This window comes from Perissodus microlepis, chromosome 2 (assembly GCF_051167445.1).
Source record: "Perissodus microlepis isolate ML-2025 ecotype Zambia chromosome 2, ASM5116744v1, whole genome shotgun sequence".
Classification (NCBI taxonomy): Eukaryota; Metazoa; Chordata; class Actinopteri; order Cichliformes; family Cichlidae; genus Perissodus; species Perissodus microlepis.
This window is the reverse complement of record NC_140462.1, coordinates 16,734,985-16,753,929: the sequence shown is the minus strand read 5'-3', so window position 1 is coordinate 16,753,929 and position 18,945 is coordinate 16,734,985. Positions and strand designations below refer to the sequence as shown.

General features: G+C 40.7%; 2 protein-coding genes across 2 annotated transcripts in view; one reads left to right on the top strand and one right to left on the bottom strand.

The window, feature by feature from the left end:
* Positions 1-2,018: 2,018 nt before the first annotated feature.
* Positions 2,019-10,527, top strand: sash3 (SAM and SH3 domain containing 3). The gene is made up of 8 exons (XM_084950882.1): positions 2,019-2,248; positions 3,750-3,845; positions 5,982-6,116; positions 6,756-6,891; positions 7,914-8,071; positions 8,520-8,732; positions 8,818-8,962; positions 9,815-10,527. The coding sequence occupies exons 1-8, from the start codon at positions 2,192-2,194 to the stop codon at positions 10,066-10,068; spliced, it is 1,194 nt and encodes a 397-aa protein (XP_084807008.1). The 5' UTR covers positions 2,019-2,191; the 3' UTR covers positions 10,069-10,527.
* A 4,274-nt stretch (positions 10,528-14,801) lies between these two features.
* Positions 14,802-18,945, bottom strand: part of zdhhc9 (zDHHC palmitoyltransferase 9) — a 28,020-nt gene continuing 23,876 nt past the window's right edge. The window contains exon 9 of the mRNA XM_084950805.1: positions 14,802-17,548. Coding sequence (XP_084806931.1) covers positions 17,366-17,548 — 183 coding nt within the window. The 3' untranslated portion in view covers positions 14,802-17,365. The remainder of the gene's footprint in view (positions 17,549-18,945) is intronic.

Below are 18,945 nucleotides of genomic sequence, written 5' to 3'. Positions count from 1 at the left end.
TCGTTGTGTCCTTGGGCAAGACACTTCACCCTGCCGCCTACTGGTGATGGCCAGAGGGGCCGATGGCGCGATATGGCAGCCTCGCTTATGTCAGTCTGCCCCAGGGCAGCTGTGGCTACAACTGTAGCTTGCCTCCACCAGTGTGTGAATGAATAGTGGAACTGTAAAGTGCTTTGAGGGCCTCGAAAAGCGCTATATAAATGTAATCCATTATTATTATTACACAGGTCCCTTGCTCTTCTTGCCAGTCATTGGTCCATTGAATCGCTCTTTGTCTGCCTCCTCACTCAGGACCAATTTACCTTGGGAGACCCTTCAAGGAGGGATCGCTGGAGCACACAAACCGCTCCACCATGTCAAGGTGGTGATTCACAGGGGGGACAACAGCAACATGGCTTTCATTTTGTAAATTATCATCTCCATTGAAGTAACCAGTTCAATCATTCATTCCCTTTGGCTTATCCATATCTGCTCGGAGTAAATATGATGATAAATCAGACTGCACTGCTACCAAATAAGAGAGTAGTGTCCCATGGTTTCTCTGTCAGATCTGCTTCTCACTTGTTACACTTGGTTACAGAAAAAGCCAAAAAACAGGTGCTGCCCTAGTTCACTGTGGTTGAGCAAGTAACTATTATGCTGGAAACCTGCAGGGGCCTGGATTCGATTCTTGGATCATTTCAAAACTTTGTGATTTTCCCTTTTGCTTTCTGTATGCTTTCTGTTCTGAAATGCTCTTGCAAAAATGTCCAAAAAATTATTTAAAAACGCATCTTCACGTATCCGTGAGTGTAATCATAACAGCTGTGTCCATAATAATGTTTTGTTGTTTTCTTTACATGCATGAGTATTTTTATTTTTTCTTTACGTTAAACATGTGCTAAGAACTCTTATTTTGTTATCTCTGCAGCACTGTAGTCACCCAAACGTCTGAATGCTTCTTACACTACTATGTGTTAGTTTGCACTGTCCAAATCAGCTGTTGCTTGTTGTTTTCATCCCCTTTGAGATCTTTTGCGAGATTGCTTGCCAACCTTTAACCGACTGACAGGAAACTAAAATAGGGCATCCTCTTATCATGTGGTCCCCCCACCCCCCCTCCAAAATAACAAACTAAACTTGACTTGCATCGTACTTCCCTCTTTACATTTACTGCCAGCCATTTACTTCACCTTGTCCTGCCAGCTCAGTGCGCACTCACAAGCGCACACATTTCTGAGTCACACAAGTTGTTTTTGTCTCAATGCTCCATTTCTATCCTGTCAGGATGTGTCTGGCCGTTTTTGTTTTAACTCACTTGTCCCATAAACCACTTTGTGAGTAAATATGAATGAGTTTTTAGGCAATCTGATCAGCAGTTTGTGATTTTTTTTGATTTTTTATGGCCTCCTGTAGCTGTAGCTGCAGCTGCAAAGCTGTTACTGAGTTGCTAAATATGTCAGCTCTAGCTGCCTTTCACTTCCACACTTCAGCTCAGTAAAACTGAAGCTAAACGACAGACTGTAAAATCAAAACCTTTTATTTGTCCTCAACATCGTGAGCACACAAAGGAGGCTGACAACACAGATGTTAAGATACACAAGAGAGGTTTTTACAGCCAGTAAATTTAACTGCAACTTTTTGCATAAGTTCTAAAACGGTGCAGGGGTAGTAATGTTGTATAAGTGGCTGCGGGATGTCACTACAGCTGTGACACTGCAGCAAAAGATCATCAACATCTTTTGCTGATTAATATTCCTCCAGCCAGCTTTTACTTGACTTAACTTTTATCTTTAAAACTTTTTTTTAAAGATGATGAGAAACAGGTGATTATGCACTTTCCATTTGATATGTGGTAACAGTCAACAGTGTTGTAATGAAATACTCATTAAGGTTGCATGTATCATGTTCAGTTTTGAGCCACAGAGAGCAAACAGCATGCGCTTGTGAGCAATACTTGTAACAAAACCACGAGTCTCCGTGCAGTCACCAAAAACAGGGTTTGCCTCTTCAGTTTCAGCATGGCCACGTGACTTCCTGCTGGCTTCTGCAGTTCATTCGGCAGCAACAGAGCACACATCAGGCTTCCTCAGTTTTTTAATCAGACTCAGGCTGTGACCGCGTAGTCACAGAAATCCTCAGGTGATTAAAGCGGGTCCAACTTTCCCACAGCTTTCTGTCCGGGGAGATCTGAGGATCACAGAGGGACAAGATGTTGAGGCGAAGGCCGTCAAATGCCTCAGAGAAGGAGCAGGTGCAGAAGAAGAAGGTGAGTTTTTTTGGTTGCTGTAATTCTTTGTTTTGATGTGTGTGTGCAGCTACACTTAGAAATGCTTATATTAAACAGAAAGTCATAGTTTTTATATTTGTTACTTTTTGTAGACTTTTGTTGCCACACACACTCGTTTGCACTTCGACATCAGCTGTCTTCTTTGTGTGCACATCTTTTCAACACAGGATGTCAGCTTAAGTTAGTTCAGACCTTTGCGGTTAAGCTGAACACACACGAACACAGACAAAACTTGAGGTTCAGCAGCAGCTTTTTGCCTAAAACAGAATATTTCCTTTTCTAACTACCGTTTTGGCTGCAGCCTCAGTACATTTTTAGAAAAGTAAAGTTCCTCTATTCTGGCAGGGTGAATCATTGCTGCAGATGTAGTTTGAGTCAGAGAAGGCTTTGTGGCTTCTGCTGACTTTGTCTTCAGCTGCTATCAAGATAGTGAGCCTCCTACACTTGACACCAGTGCTCTTATTTTCCATGCAGATCTCCACCCGCGGTTGTTTTCACGCCATGTCATTACACAACTCGCTGCGTTTGTTCTTCTCATGTCACTGCTGCGGTTGTCAGCTTTAATAGAAGATTGATTTAGCTGAAAGGTCTGTGGCTGTTAAATAAAAACTGAGGATGGGAAAAGAAACATTTGCCACCAGAACTTGTCATATTAAATGTCACTGAGGCCCAAGACTGCTGAAGGTTAAGCTTTGGTGGTTAAACTTTACAAGGTAGACCGTAAGCCACCGGTGCTGGCTGCATGTCTGCAATGATTGGCTGGCAGCAGTTGCTAAAGCTTTGCCAGTTTCCTGTGGTTTGAGCAGAGAGAGAAGGATGAGCTGCGATAAGATGTTGCACGGCGGCGTGGTTAAATGGAAAATTAGACAAAAAGTTTCCACAACAGCTACAAGAAAGTCTAAATCTGGAAAATATGCAAAAAAAAATGAGTCAAATTTGTGTCTTTTGCTCAAAATTACTACAGCTTGATAACTTCAATTTTGCCTTTCTGGTGTTTGAACTAAAAAAAAGAATTAAAAAAACCCAATGTTGTTGCGAGGATGAAGTCATGTTCTTGTATATATTTTAGCTTTGGTGCTCATGTCCTTCCCCCAAGGTCTTGTGTATGCCACTTTTGAAAACACAAGCTATTTATTGCAGAAACCCTAATGAATCTAGACGCACATCATTTCCTTTGTGTTTCCTGCTAAACAGCTGCAATACCTTTGTAAAACCTTATCAGATGCAGCCACATCACCGTGCAGACGTTCAATTAGCTGTGACTTCAACTTCGATAACAGTGTGTGGAGAAACACTGGCACACATTACTTCTAAGAAACCCCTTCTGTTCACAAATTTGAGGAGATAAGATCGTATTGTGTGCACGACCGCAAGTTCAGCATTATCAGTTATTCCACAGAAAACCACTGAGCAACTGTCTGATCCCCTTTGCTGTTCATGAGTTCATGATATTTAAGTGCAATTCACATTTTGTTTGCAGCTCACCCTGCAGAGGTCCAGCAGCTTCAAGGATTTCATGAAGCCCAAGCCTGCCTCTCCTGTTGTGTCAGAGAAGGAGTTCACCTTGGAGGAGAATGTAAGTTTCTTCCCTGGGATTTACACAAAACAAGCAAAATATACAAAACATCAGTTTATAAAAGTAAAAATACCTATTTTATCTCTTCTTTTAACTTCCTGAATAGCAGTTCCTCCAGATATTTTGTTACATTGTTCCTCGTCTCTCGTACTGTGGCCTTCTCTAAATAACGCATCCACTAGAGGTCAAGTGGAAGCTTTTTTTCAGTTATGACTGTTACAGAAGTGCCCAGTTGGTGCTTCCTAATTTACACGTGTGAACAAATGATAACACTTTTAAAATGAACAGAATATATTAATAATTTCCCAGCAACATTCAGGTTACTGAGTGGAAGTTAGAGAGAAATGATTACAGAGGAAGTAAGAATGAGAAGCATTGCGCAGAGCCCCAGATGACAACAGCATGCAGACAGGATGTCCTCCGGTCTAGTCAAGCAGAGAGCCTCTCCGTCCGAAAATCATAAATGGTATTCCCCCGAAGAGTGTATCCATTTAAATTTGGCTTTATTTTTTTTCATTTACGTCAACTCTGAGCTTAAAACTTGCTGCTGAGAATTCATCTGTTACACCCCTGTCAGCGGTCTCTGCAGACGTGGGTTTGCCATTGTCATTGTGGTTACTGAATGTTTACACTGCCGATAAACGGCACCGTTTCTTCATGATAGTGTTTCATTAAGAATAAGTGCGCGACAAGCTTTGAGGGCTTCTCCAGGGCCTAATTATTTCATATTTGTACCCAAAATTGGCTTCAAATCAAGACATTTCTCACTGAATATGAGTGAATGGAGCTAAATGGACAAACTTATGGTTAGTTTGCAAATCTAGTATTGATTTTTCAAATCAGGGAAGCCAAGCTTGACCCCCCAAAATTCTGTTAATGTCAGCTGACTAAAGTGTTGTATAGGTTATGCCAAAGACAAAGATAATTACCAATCAGCAAATCACTAATAAATACACTGAAGTCTGCAAAAATATCAAAACATCATCAAATAAACAATAATACAAATAAATAAGACTGCGTGATAAAACCCAGGAAACCTGCTCAACTACTACACGACTCAACTTTGAGCGTGGATCTAGAAACTTCTAAAAGCAGCTGGTTTACAGACCAGGTTAAGTAGGGTGGCACAAAACCACTCGGGCTCTTGAAAGCAAATAGTAAAATTTTTAAACTGGATCCTGCAATGGACTAGGAGCCAGTGCAGGGAGGCCAGTACAGGTGTGATGTGATCGCACTGTTTCTTTGCTGAGAGAAGACGAGCTTCTGTGTTTTGTACACCCTGCAGGTGATAAAGTAACGACTGATCGAGAAATAGAAATAATTACAACAGTTTAATCAGGAGGTAATGTGGACAGATGGTAGACTGCTTGTCTTAATACCACATGCTTCCAAACTACACCTGAGTAGCAGAACCAAAACAGAAATCTGTGGGTATTATTAGTAGAAGGTTATGGTGGTTGAACGTGACCACTACCAGGTGGGTGCTGTAAGAAATTCTCTGCTGCTGCTCTTCATAACTCACCTGACAAATGTATTTTACATACAGCAATTTAAGGATAAAACTACATCTGTTGTCTTGATGTATTCTGTCTATTTGGCACTCTTTTTAATATTTAATGTTAAGTTTTTGGGCTACAGCTCTTGACTAATTCACAAGCGCCCACTGTTGCTTTTTAGGATCTGCATGATACTAATAATCACTGTGGTTAAGCTATGTGCCTGTCTCTGCTGTTAACTACCTCAAAAGCCTGAAAACGACATTTTTAGATGTCAGTAATAAGCACGCAATTTCACACAGTTTGTCTGCAGATGGAGTCTGGTAACACTCTCTAAAACTGTGCTTTCAAGCACCACAGTAGAGCGCTTGTGTGTCTGTGTGTGCATGTTCGTGTGTCAGAGAGACAGAGAAATACTTTGTGGATGGCAGTAACATGTGTGCACGCAAACCCCATTACCACAAACGCTCTTCTTAGTCTGTGAGAAAAATTTTATGACCTGGCTTCGATGCCACCGAGGAAATTCATGTCAGTGGCTTAGATTTTAATATTTTTTTTACTACTCTCAAACTTAATTTCAGTGACTTTAAATAACACTGAAAACTCATCTGGTGGTTTTCCCTTTTCTCCTTTTCTCCAGGTAGCAGATGGTGTGACTGCAGAGGAAGCAGTGAAAAGTGGCAGCAAACTGGGGAAGAAGTGGCGCAATGTCATTTCACGCACCATGACCCGCAAAACGTCCAAGATGGTGCAGAAGGCTTTAGCTGAAGAAGGGGTAAAGACTGTTTAAGTTTCACAACGTAATCCAAAGGTTAACACGTGATGCATACCTAAAAAAAAAAAGAAAAAAAAAGAAAAAAAAAGTTCACACTACTACAAATTAGAATCTGTCTCCACCTTGTGGAGAAATCCATGTACTGCAGAGGGGTTTATTCTTTTACCTTACACAAAAACTTGTTTTCTAGATTTAACTCAAATACAGCATACTGCAGAATTTAATGTTACAGTTCAGCCAGTGCTGTGCACTCTTCTTGTAATCAAGTATTTTAGATCTGTGGGGATGCTGATGTTTGGGTAAAGAGCCTGAATAAACCCTCCTCCACTGCTTCTGCTTTTTCATGTCTATCTCCTACCAAAGTTTGGTATAATGCTCACTCAGTTCAGAGCTCTAAATTTAGCAGACTGCCACCAATCTGTCATTTAAAGGTTAATGTCTGTTAGCACAAAGACAAGCCAGACTGTGTTTTTAAAAAAGAATTCACTTTTCTGCAAATCAATGACAGGGCTTCCCTAAAGTATTTTCCAAGGTAATGAAACAAGTTTGAGACAAAGATAATGAGACACTTCTTTGACGTTTTTATTATGTATGGGAGGTAAATGTGAACTGACCTCTGACCTGCACTGTTGTCCCCAGGGGGAGAGCGGTGAAGAGCTGTCTCCTGTCTCCACCGACTGGCTTCCAGATCTGAGTGCAGGCCAGAGGACGTCGGTGTGCTCCACAGGCTCGGAGGACACCATGCCCAGCCCCATCAGCCGCCAGCTCTCTGGCAGTAAGTGTGAAAAAAATCACTTCTTCAGGCTGTGTGAGAGGAACAGGAGGTCCGACTACACAGATGTGACAGACTGCGTGTGGCCCAAGGATACACTGAATACCTTTTTAGGGTGATATTAATTTTCTTTTAACAGCAAGACAATAATTATAATGATAAACTAGATTCTTGACTATCGAATTCTTTAAAGGAAGGATTTTTACTCAAGTAAAAACAGGAAAGGCTCTCCTCCCCTAAAAGTGCATTTTAATTTTAGATTTAAAGGAGGTCACTGACTCAGTCGACCTGATTTCCTCGGTCAGATGCATAGAGAGTCTTCGGCATTATAACTGTTAAAACAGTGTTAAAATGTTAGACCAGGCTTAACTTTGCTGTTGGAGTAATTTAACAGAGGTAGAAAAGTTTCCCAAACAGGTGCTACTCAATCCCAAAGCTAAACTAAATTGTGAGTGCCGCCGCTTTTCTTAATTTACACAATTTAAGAGATTTCATAATCACTTAACAAGCAAACGATGCCTAGTTTGATCCCAAGAGGCGAACCCAATCCTTATGAGGTTGCGTTAGGAAGGGTATAAAAAAATCTGCCAAATCAAACATGCGGAGCTACCCGCTGTGGCAAAACCACAGAGAGCAACTGAAAGTAGTTGATAATTTTACAGATGACTGAAAAGGGAAGTTTTCCCTGTAAAATGTTCTTGTAACTGCTCAAGTCTTCAAAAGGCCGTGTTTCCCACTGGAGGAAAAGTGCTTTGACTTAATTATCCAGCATTCATAGTTAATAAGTCCAACCTAATATTATATATTTACGTTACAAATGCTATTTAGAGGTCTGATATCTTTGTAAAATGCCATATTACTTTAATAAAAGCCTGAAAAACCCTTTCATATTGTATAAAGGCCCAGTGTCCCATCAGCATGATTCCTGGACTCATACAGGGATGTTTACAGTGTGTTTAAACCTCTGGGGCAGAGGCGAAGGCCTCAGGATGAATCTGACCCAGCTTCTTATCTGTCCTCCTCAGACAGCGACAGACAGAGCCTGGACAGTGGATATAGCCAGAGGGACAGCATGCGACTGGAGGAGAACAGCATTGCTTACAACGGCCCTTTCTGCGGCCGTGCTGTGGTCCACACCGACTTCACCCCCAGCCCCTACGATGTGGATTCGCTAAAACTCCAAGTGAGTCTTGGAAGGGGGAGTCTTCCTCACTGGCTGCGATTTGGCCTCATTTGCTGTCTCACTGAGGTGTCCTCGGGGGAGCTTGTTAGCTGTGTAAAAGAAGACAGGTCATTTTGATTATTATCCGTGAAGGAAGAGTTTAATCTACAAGACCCTCCATTACTGGTTACCCCTTTGATAAAATATAGTTTCAGTGCAGTTTATACAATGATGTGTGATCAGAAAAGTCTGCTTGAGGGGGTTCTTAAAATATTTATAAACTCATATTTTCAAAGCTTTTACACTGGTGATCATTATCTTAAATCACTGGATAGATTTTTGATCAAATATTGAGCGAAACTTTGAGATGATCGCAGACTCTAATTTAAACTCGTAATTCTGCGAGTCTTTCGTGAGTTTCTTTTATCTCCTGTCAGGCTGCCAGTATTAATGCTCTCTCTTTTCATAGAAAGGGGACATCATCCACATCATTGAGAAGCCCCCCGTGGGCACCTGGACCGGGAAGCTCAACAACAAGGTGGGCTCCTTTAAGTTCATTTATGTGAACCTCCTGCCCGACGAAAGCCCCCCGACCAGGAGGAAACGCTGCAGCAGAAAAGCCAACCGAGCCAAATCCAAACCCAAAACCCTGGAGGAAGTCCTGGACAGCATCGGCCTGATGGTGAGGGAAACTGCAGAGCAACTGTTGCGATGGTCACCTCTGTCTGATCGCAGAGATGTAAACCTTATTCTCTCTCATGTTGCAGGAGCTGAGTTCTTTGCTGTCCATGCATGGTTTCCAGACTCTGGAGGACTTTGCAGGGCTGAAGGAGTCTCACCTGAATGAGCTGAACATCACAGACCCAGAGCAGCGCTCCAAGATCCTGAACGCCACTGAGCTGTTGCGAGACTGTAAGTTTATACACTGTGATGCTGCAAAGCTCATAATGTCTAATCAAAGGATGGTGATTTCAGGAGCACTTTGTCATTTTTTTATGCTTCAACTACACAATCAGGTGCACTTTATGGCTCACATTGTGTTATCAGTGCTTCGTCTTAATATCTTGGCTCATCTTTGCTGCAGAAGGACAGTTTGTGAATTTAAACTTTCTTTAAAATTCACTCAAAACCATTTCATATGAATCAGTATCTACTTCCCCTAAACCGCAATAACCTTTATTTGTATTATTTTGACCACAGTGATGACTGTCCATTAATTCCTTACTATTAGAGTCGTTGCTCATTGAAACCACTGAAAGTAATTTAACCTGCAGCATATTAACTTATAGCTGAAGTTAATTTTCATACATACTACAATCACTTTGGTGAGATGTGAACGGATGGAAGTGATTATCTGTGCTGAGAAACCTGCAAGCGTTTCTTGAATCTGCAGCTGTTTGAGCATTAAATAATAGTAGTTTTGTCTCTTTTTTAGCCATCTGACCCACAGATTTATTGTTTTGGTTCACTCTCTGCTGTCCCACCGTATTTATGCACTAACACAGCAGCAAATAACAGTCAGTTGCCTGCATGTAGTGGATTTCCCTCAGGAGGTTTGAGAGAACATAAACAATGCTGAACAGGAGTGAGCTAGGGTTTAGATTCACCAGGTGGACACAAAGTGACTCCGAATGAATGATTGTGTTGTTCCTTTACTGCTGGATGCTGAGCGAGATGAAAGGACCTGTCAGAGTTCAGGAAGAATAAAAAGGATCGGCGTAAACCTCTTTATATTAAACTGTGATTGTTTTTGTGCTTGTGTAGCTGAAGAAGAGTCAGAGCCAGAAGAGGAGGAGAAGGAGAAGGAGGAAACATCTGGGGAGGACGCCAAGGAGCCGCGGGATTCGGGTTGTTTTGAGAGCTCAGAGAATCTGGAGAGTGTACGCGAGGAGCCAAAGATGGAGGAAGAGGTAGAGAACCTTGAGCCGGAGTCCGAGCAGCCACAAGAGAGCCAGACGGAGCAGCTGGAGAATGTGCAGGAGCAGCTGCAGGAGCTGACAGTGGACGAAGGATCTTGAGACGTGATGGACAACTTGTCAAACTTCTCTTACTCCTGGTCCTCTGGGTTTCTGTGGAGGCAGATTTAATCCCACTGAAATATCTCTTCATGGTAGAAGAGCAGACTGTATGAACACAATAGTCACATAGCCATGGACTGTTGAGCAAGTGGCACAGTTTTGGTTTTTTCATCTGTCCTAGCTGGACACATTATTTTAAATGAATTTTTTTTTTGTATTGTGTTGTTTGATTTATAAAGTTGTTTGCCATCATTTATCATAATGTATCTGAGCGTAATGGTACATATTAAAACCATTTTCATGGGACGCAGTCTCTGAGACTACGTCTAAGAATGTAAAATACTTAAATGTAACTTGAATACAACTGCTGCAAGTTATAATGTATATTACAGCAGTTTTTTCATGCTATTAGGATGCAGTGATGTAAATATTAAAAAATTAAAGAAAATTTGTCATGAAGATGTGGATTCTGTAAGCTGTTAATTGCTACTGTTTCACATTTCTTTTCAATAGCTGTCTGTGAGTCTGACAGCGTACACACTGTATCCGGAGGTTTTTGCAAAGTTATCATCATTTCATCATTTGTGAAGCAAATAGTTTTGCTTGCCATGTTTCCAATTAATTTTCAATTTTAATGTTTACTTTCATTTTTTTTAAAACATTTGGTTTTACTTTTAGTTATCTGATTAGTTTGTATTAGTTTTATTTTAATAGGCACTCACATAAAAGTTTCAGGTTGGACTCTCTTTTGCTTTCAGAGCTGCTTTCATTCTTGAAGGCACAGATTCAGCAAAGTGTTGGAAACATTCGTCACAGGTTTTGATCCGTACTGACACGATAGCACCAGAGAGTTGCTGCAGATTTCCTGGCTGCACATCCATGATGCGAATCTCTTGTTCTGCTACATCCCAAAGGTACTGTGTTGGATTGTGATCTTGTGACATCACCACCAGCAGCTTGAACCGTTGATGCGTGGCAGGATGGATGCATGCCTTCATGCTGCGAAATGCTGATGCTGATGCTGAGACTCGTCACCCAGGCAACATCTTGAGCTCATATGAATTGTAGTCTGATAAGAGTTACACCTGGTGTGCTCTTCTGCTGCTGGATCTCCTTCAAGATGCTCATACTTAGGTTGAAACAACTGGTTGCAACTGATTATAGTTTTCTATCAACTATAAGCAGTGTGGCCAATCTTCTCTGGCATCAACAAACCCTTTTTAAGCTCAGAAAACTGACATTCTCTGTGAATCCTGGAGATGATTCTGAAATACTCAGACCAGCCTGACTGGTGCCAACAACCATGCAGCATTCACAGTCACTCAAATCACCTCTCTTCCTGATTCTGATACAGCTTTTGAACTTATTTTCATGTGATTGAAACAGGTGTGCCTAATAATGTTGCTGGTGAGTCTATTTGAGTTATAGATGGTAGTATAATAGTATACTGCAATATAGATTAGTATATAGATGGTATTTGTTTAATAAGTTTAGGACAGGTCATAATACAAACACTTTGTGGAGGTCAAAATATGATAAAGGAATCTAGAAAAGCAGCAACCGAACTCAAAAGGTCCAGCAACTACAACCAACAGTCTACAACAAGCCTACTTACACAAAGGGAGGAGCTCCAAAGGCATTTAAGGTAAAACAAAAATTAAATATTTTTTACTAGCTCAGGGGAAACAACAACAACAAAAAAGTATTACTGTATTATTCCCAAACAAAAATGTATTAGTAACATGTGAAAACAAATATTTATGTAATATGTTACTAACACTGAATGGTGACTGGTGATGAAGCAGCTACACTACTGACTACTGATGCCTTTTATTTGTATTTCAGTTATTCAAATTTATTTTCTCACCTTCAGTTTTACTTTTAGTTTAGGTTGAATTAACGTGATAACCTTGATGCCCCCCCCTGCGGTTGTCATGACTTCCACAGTTGATATCTCCGTGACTCCAGCAGCTTCCAGATGTGGAAATAAACTGAGCGTGGGTTATCAACTTCCTCAGAGGTTTTATCTGTGCTGACAGAAGGTAGGATGTAGATGTTTGGACTTCAGGGCCATACTGCGAGGTGACGGTGAGGTCGGTTTCTTTTTTTAGCGCTCAGAACAGTTTTCGGATTTAAGCTTGGAGTTAAAATAAATCGACAATTTGCAGCAAACCCTGCCATTAGAACACGAGAGCCATGGCTTCTCTTTAGATGAGCGATTTGCCTGATCAGCAAATCATTTCTTGTGAATCACTGAATCTAAAAAATGCAAAGTGGAGACAATAATCCACCAAAACAGTGACGGCAAAGAGATGGTATGCAGTTGTTCAAAAAGGGCTGTTTTTGTAGAAAGTGTGCACAATTTCACCTCCCTGCAATGAACATTTTTTGTGTTACACACCTTAAATTATGTAGAGGAAGGCTGAAGATTTGCATCTCTTGATTTTAGCCGTCATAGCTACTAAGTACATGGGATAGTCACATGAAATTCTATGGCTGCTAAAATATATTTAGCAAATAAATTTCAGTCACACTCAAAATGACACAGCAAGAGGTTTTTTCATTATTAGGACTATATCAGTTTTTCAGCAGTAAAACACGCCAAATTTAATGTTTATAATGTAATAGAAACACTTGTTTCTGTTACTGTTTCTGCCCTCCATGTTTTATCCGTTTCGTGATAATTCAGTGAAAAAATATCTCAAAAAGTGTGATTTGGGTAAATCTTAAAGGATCATATCTGCATGTGGGATAAACACGATTTATTTTTCCCACATTTTGGTCTTCTAGCTGTGAGTCCTTGTGTGAAAACAATTTTCTCGTATGTTTTATACATAGCATATACATCTGTGGGAGTTTCCACCCACGCTGGCAGCTCTGTGCGGCTGCTCAGCTGAGGAAAAGGACAAAGTTTAATCTAGTCATGCTGTAGTTTGGTGTGCAGCACATCTGCTATTTGATCTTTATATGAAAAGTGAAACACTAGTTCTAAATGATGAGGACACAATTTAAACTGTGTATGAAGCAACAGATATTACCACACTGCTTGTGAATAAGAAACTACAACATCTAAATATCTGTGTAGGTTCTCAGGCTGTCCAAATGGAAACGTGCACAGATGTATCTGTGGGACCATAAATTATGCTTGAGGACACAAAAAAACATGAATAGCTTTTGCTCACATTTGTTATGTGTAATTATTTATTTACTCATTTATTACTTGTTATTTTCTAACTTGTGCCTGATTCTGATTGGCTGTTGTGTTTGTGCTCGTCCAGACTGATTTGTTCAGTTTAATTCAGGTTTATTTATATAGTGCCAAATCACAAAGGTTGCTTCAAAGTACTTTATATTGCAAGCTAAATGCCCTACAGTAATTTGAGCAAAACTCAGGCAATCTGTAAAAACTCCCTTGTAAGAGGAACAAACCTCCAGCAGAACCAGGCTCAGGAAGGGATGGTCATCGGTTGTGACCAGTTTGGGGAAAGAGAAGAGAAAAGCACACAGGAAGATGGGACAAAACACCTACTGTTGCAGAAAGAAGACAGCATTTAACTATGTCATTAAATTTAAAATCAAATTAAATAAAGTCACATGAAGAGTCTATAGCATAACTAAGTGATGTTCAGGGTCACTTGATCCAGCCCTGACTGTTAGCCTCATCAAAGAGAAAAGTTTGTGTTTAACCTTTAAAGCAGAAACATGTCTGTCTCATGTCTGTTTGTTCAAAATCCAAACAGAGCTGGTTCCACAGTAGAGGGGCTGATAGCTGAAGCCTCTGACTCCTATTCTACTTTTACAAACTCTGGGAAACGGTAAGTAAAGTAAGCATATTGGGATAAAGTACTTCATAAACAGTAAACGTGGCGTAAAAATGAAGCCACAAAGTGGAGATGCAATAATCGTGCATTTTATCTGACAGGTCACTAGATGGCGATAGCTTTGGTTCAGCTCTATAAATGTCTGTATGAGAAGATAACTTTCTGATTTGACCCCAACAACATCAGCTAACAACTTCAATTAGAAGTCATTAGCCAATGAGTGGGAACAATGAGCACGCTCTGGCCGGTCCCTCCTCGTCACATCCTGTTTTTTTGAAACCAAGATGGCAAAGATGGAAACGCTGCTCTTGACGTTTCCAAACTGGCCTACCGTCATCTTTTATTATACCATCTGTGACTGCCAACAGCTTGCAGATTGCACTCTTCAATTCAATTCAATTCATTTATATAGCGCCAAATCACAACAAAAGTCGCCTCAAGGCGCTTCATAGATACAGAGAAAAACCCAACAATCATATGACCCCCTATGAGCAAGCACTTTGGCGACAGTGGGAAGGAAAAACTCCCTTTTAACAGGAAGAAACCTCTGGCAGAACCAGGCTCAGGGAGGGGCGGGGCCATCTGCTGCGACCGGTTGGGGTGAGAGAAGGAAGACAGGATAAAAGACATGCTGTGGACAAATAGTGCAACAATAACATTCACAGCAAGCTAAAATTTTGAGTCATCTCAAAATGTATTAGTTAATAGTGAAATTTTTTTACATAAACTGAAATTGTGACTTATGATGCCAATTTATTTATTTCGGTGATATAAACAAGCTTCCATGAAAGGGTGTTTTTCCCCAACTATTCTCTTTTTTTGTGTTAACTTTTCTCTTCCATGATTCAGCGGTTTGTGATTACCCTGCATATCAAACAAGTCTCCCACTGACAGAAGAAAACTTTAACAAAGTTATAATAAGACAACATGTTTTTTTATTTACCAGACACAATGATCATGTAAAAAGAAGTGAATAAATTGAATGAAATACATATATCACAGTGTTGATACCAAACAAAGTGGACATAAATAAGTGTTCCATCAACGGTATAGTACTGTATCTGTATACATAATGCAATGTAATAATCAGATCAGAGCATTCACGTCTGATCCCGCTTTGAAAACAGGAATAAATACAAGAGCTCGGCTCGGTCTCTCTGTGGTCTGCAAACTTTCAGCTAAACCTTAAATTTCATCCTCCCTTTGAACATCACGAGCTTCCCTTTTTTTTCCCCCCCTTCTCAAAAATCGAACATCATACATTCTTGCTTCTCGGTGACAATTAAATACACCAAACTATCTTTAAATACTTTCCACAAGAAAGCCCACTAAGTTCAGCTTTAGTTGAAAACAAAGAAAAAAAGGTCTCGGTTTACTGTAAATTTTAGCATTTCTCTGAGTTTTCCAAACAAATACTCAGTAATTACACTTCTTTACACTACTACACACTTCACAGCATCCTCCAACAGAGACATGTCAGGGATTACCTGAGAGCAGGTAGAAAGAATTCCTCGAGAGCTGAAACAGTTAGAGAATGAATGAGTTAATGAACCGACAAAATATTGGTTGAAAAAGTTTTAATGCTTTTACCCCACCAAGTTTTTAAAGCTGTAAAGTCTGACAGTTAAATAAAAATGATGGCATGCCCGTCCTCAATTCACCCTAAACTTTATTCTCTACCCTTGATTTTAGAGTCTGATACGGTGCTAAAACTTCTACACAAGTATATTTCACAAACACAAACTCTGTCTTGCATACGGCACAATCACTAACTCTCACTATCAGCTAACATCAATTAATACAAAGGATCTGCTTGACTCCTTCTCTGATTGGTCTTTGCACAGATGCTGTACCCTCAGGCGATCATTGTGACCAAAGCAAAATAAAAGACACGTAGGGGGGTGAGGAAAAAAGTTTGTTTTTTAAAAAAAATTCTCTGCGATAATGAGCCTGACACAGCTGGTTGCAGCGAAAGCTGCACCGGTCGTGGGCGTACTGTACAAAAAAAAACTGTGCAAGTAAAAGGAGGAGAGGAGTAAGATATGAGACTTTTCTACAGAGGCAGAACACGGCAGGAAGAGAGAGAACTGGGAGGAAGATCAGGAGGAGCTCAAAGGCTGAATAATTAACTCTGGCTACACACTTCGTTCTTTCATCCTCACCCAGCAGCTGAGTTTTCAGCACATCTATCCCTGCTGAAGCAACCTGCAGTTAAAAGATGGCTTTGCTTAGTTGTTTATTTCTCACAAGCTCTTTTTCAGTGACCTGCGATATTTTTAAACGCAGCAACATAAACTCACCACAGGTCTCTGTGATCCTTTCAGCTAAATAGTGATTATTCCTTCTCAGATTTGGAAAATTCACAGTTTGTCAACAACATAAAAATTGTAGTGTTAAGTAGAAGATTCATGCTTTTTCCTTTATATCACCTCCACAGGTTAGCACTGGATTAATGATTTGAATGGCTCCTCTGTTGGTGAACCTCAGCTGCTACAGATGGATGCAACCGTTACATTAAGGCACTGGTACTACGAGTGTCTCTACGCTCATCAGGCCTTTTCTCACATATGAGACTTTAAATGTGCGTGACTCCGTGTCATCTGTTTCAGAGTGCCGATGGCACACTACATCCTTGATTAGATAAAAAAGAAAATAACTTAAAAAAATGAAAGGACAGGCGTTGGTCTGGATGAGATCACTTTGTTAAGAAAAGATGCACATCAGTGACACCAGTACTTGAATGCAGCAGTATCAGAGTACAAGGTAGACTTTGCCTGGAAGGAGCCTTAAATGAATTTCTCAGCTAAGGATTCACACGTTCTCCTGCTGCCTGGACATCAGGAGCTCTGACTGAAAGGTGAAACCCTTTATCACCACACTCTTCTCAAAGCTGCTTCTCCAGCCTTCTTGTGGTTTGCATAGGGCATGTAATGTATGCACAACATAAACTGACTGTATGTATGAAGTTGTACACATGTCCAGAAGTGCTAGCTTCTGTTTTTGCCAGAGACTTGCAAGGATATTTGAACTGGCCTCTTATAATAAATGTCATTACGCTATTTTAAATATAAACATACTTGAGTACTGACAGTCAGAGGAAGCCCACGGGCGAACTGTGGGGCTGTCGAGAGCTTGGGGAGTGTCTTTTCTGCGGCACCCCAGCAGCTTTTTTCCCCCTATGCGTTTTTTTTTTTCCATGCAGTGTTCAGGAGACGGGAAGCTGCTGACTTTCCATTTAATTACTTCTCCTGCAGGAGTGAATGTCAATCAAACTCCTCTGCAGCTACCAGTGAGAAAAAGCAGGGAAGAGGAGGAGCTGCAGCAAAATCTCCGCTCTTCTGAGGGATTGATGGGCAGGAGTCGGAGAATAACTGAGTCCTCCTCACAGTAGTCAGACATTGATTATTAATGCTTCAGTTCCTGACCAGGCAGGATGCTGGAGGAGCAGCCCCGATGAGAGCCGCCCTCTAATGCAGCTAATGGGCCCTTTCCTTGGCGATGGAAGTCTCTGCATCAGTCTCGGGTGAAGCCAGGGGTGGGACTTTCGTAGCTGCAGGGTGCTCCTCTTTCGGGGAGGCGCTCTTCTCTGCTGAGGCAGCAATGCTCGGCTTGGCATCATCAGGTGTGTGCTCGTTGGGGATGAGTGGAGCTGTGGTTTTCTGTAGGTAGAGGACAGTGGACATGGTCACTGAAAATGTGGGGTTTATAGCAGTGCCAATATTGCTGCAATCAGTGGTATTATCATACTTATTATGTCAATACTGTAATATTATTTTGAGTTAGAATAAAGTGAGACTTGCACTTGACTTGGGTGTGCAAAAGTCTCACTGCCACTGGTTTGACAGCAACCCCCCCCAAAAAAAAAACAAACAAACAAAAAAACCCAAACACGCCACTGCTAATAAAAGGAGCTGTTAGACTTGGGCGGCACACGGTTTTGATAGATTGAGCAATTTTGTACCAGCTATTAACTGGAATTGATGTGCAATTCTCTTCCCTTGAGGACAGCATGCTGAAAAGATGCAGTAACGACAAACCGATCTGAATCAAATGATTAACAGGAAGAAGAACATAAAACAGACGAATCTTTCTTTTGTTCCAGACTGGGTGGAGACAACGCAGTCGCTCCTTGTATATTAGAGATTCATATACTATTATCACATTTACATTTTCTATATTAGGAAGAGATAGAGAGTTGCTAAATTAAAAAACAAAAAGATAAAACTGTGTGCTCTGAACTCATGGTTTGGACCCCACCCAACTCTGAATGCCGCCTTCATTTTGATCTGAGCTGCACACCTGCAGGTTTTGTGCCTGCATCTTGCTCAACTGTGATGCTGTGACATAAAAACACCCGCTAAAGCACTCGGAAGCCTTTGTGGTAAGACCGAGTACAACAGAGGTCGTTATTGCCATCACAACAGATTGCTATTGCAAAAGCAGCAATACACTGAGTCATTCCATCAAAACATTGTCGGCTGACGCTCATTTCCAGTGGAAAAACGGCTAAAATCACCTCTCCACTGAGCTGAACTTTGATAAATAAAACCTGAAAAAGCTCACAGAGAAGATACCTACCCAATGCCATGAAGTGCTTGAGTACTGCTGGATCATTTGTTGGTTTACTTCAAGTGCAAGCTGTGGATTTCCTCTTTAGTACCATTTTTAAAACTATATAATTTATAAAAATCTCTTTGTGATTCTTCTTCTCCTTTGCTGGAAGTAATTCCTTTATCAAAAACAACAACTTTAACAATCTTTACTTTGATTTTTGGTGTAATTTTGAATCCATCCCTCAAAGGGCTTGGTGATTTGAGTTTTCACTGACCGCTGTCACATCATTTTGCTCTCAACACAATGTATGCCAGTAAAGATTTTTCAACTTGAGTACTTCATCTAGATCTTTTTGAACACTATGTATTTGTTTCGATGTCCATTTTGAGATCTCAGAACACATTTATTATATAGTATACATGATTTCATATGCAGCAAAACACACTAATCATCCAAGTGCATATTCAATTCAGGGTCACAGGGAGGCTGGAGCCCATCTCAT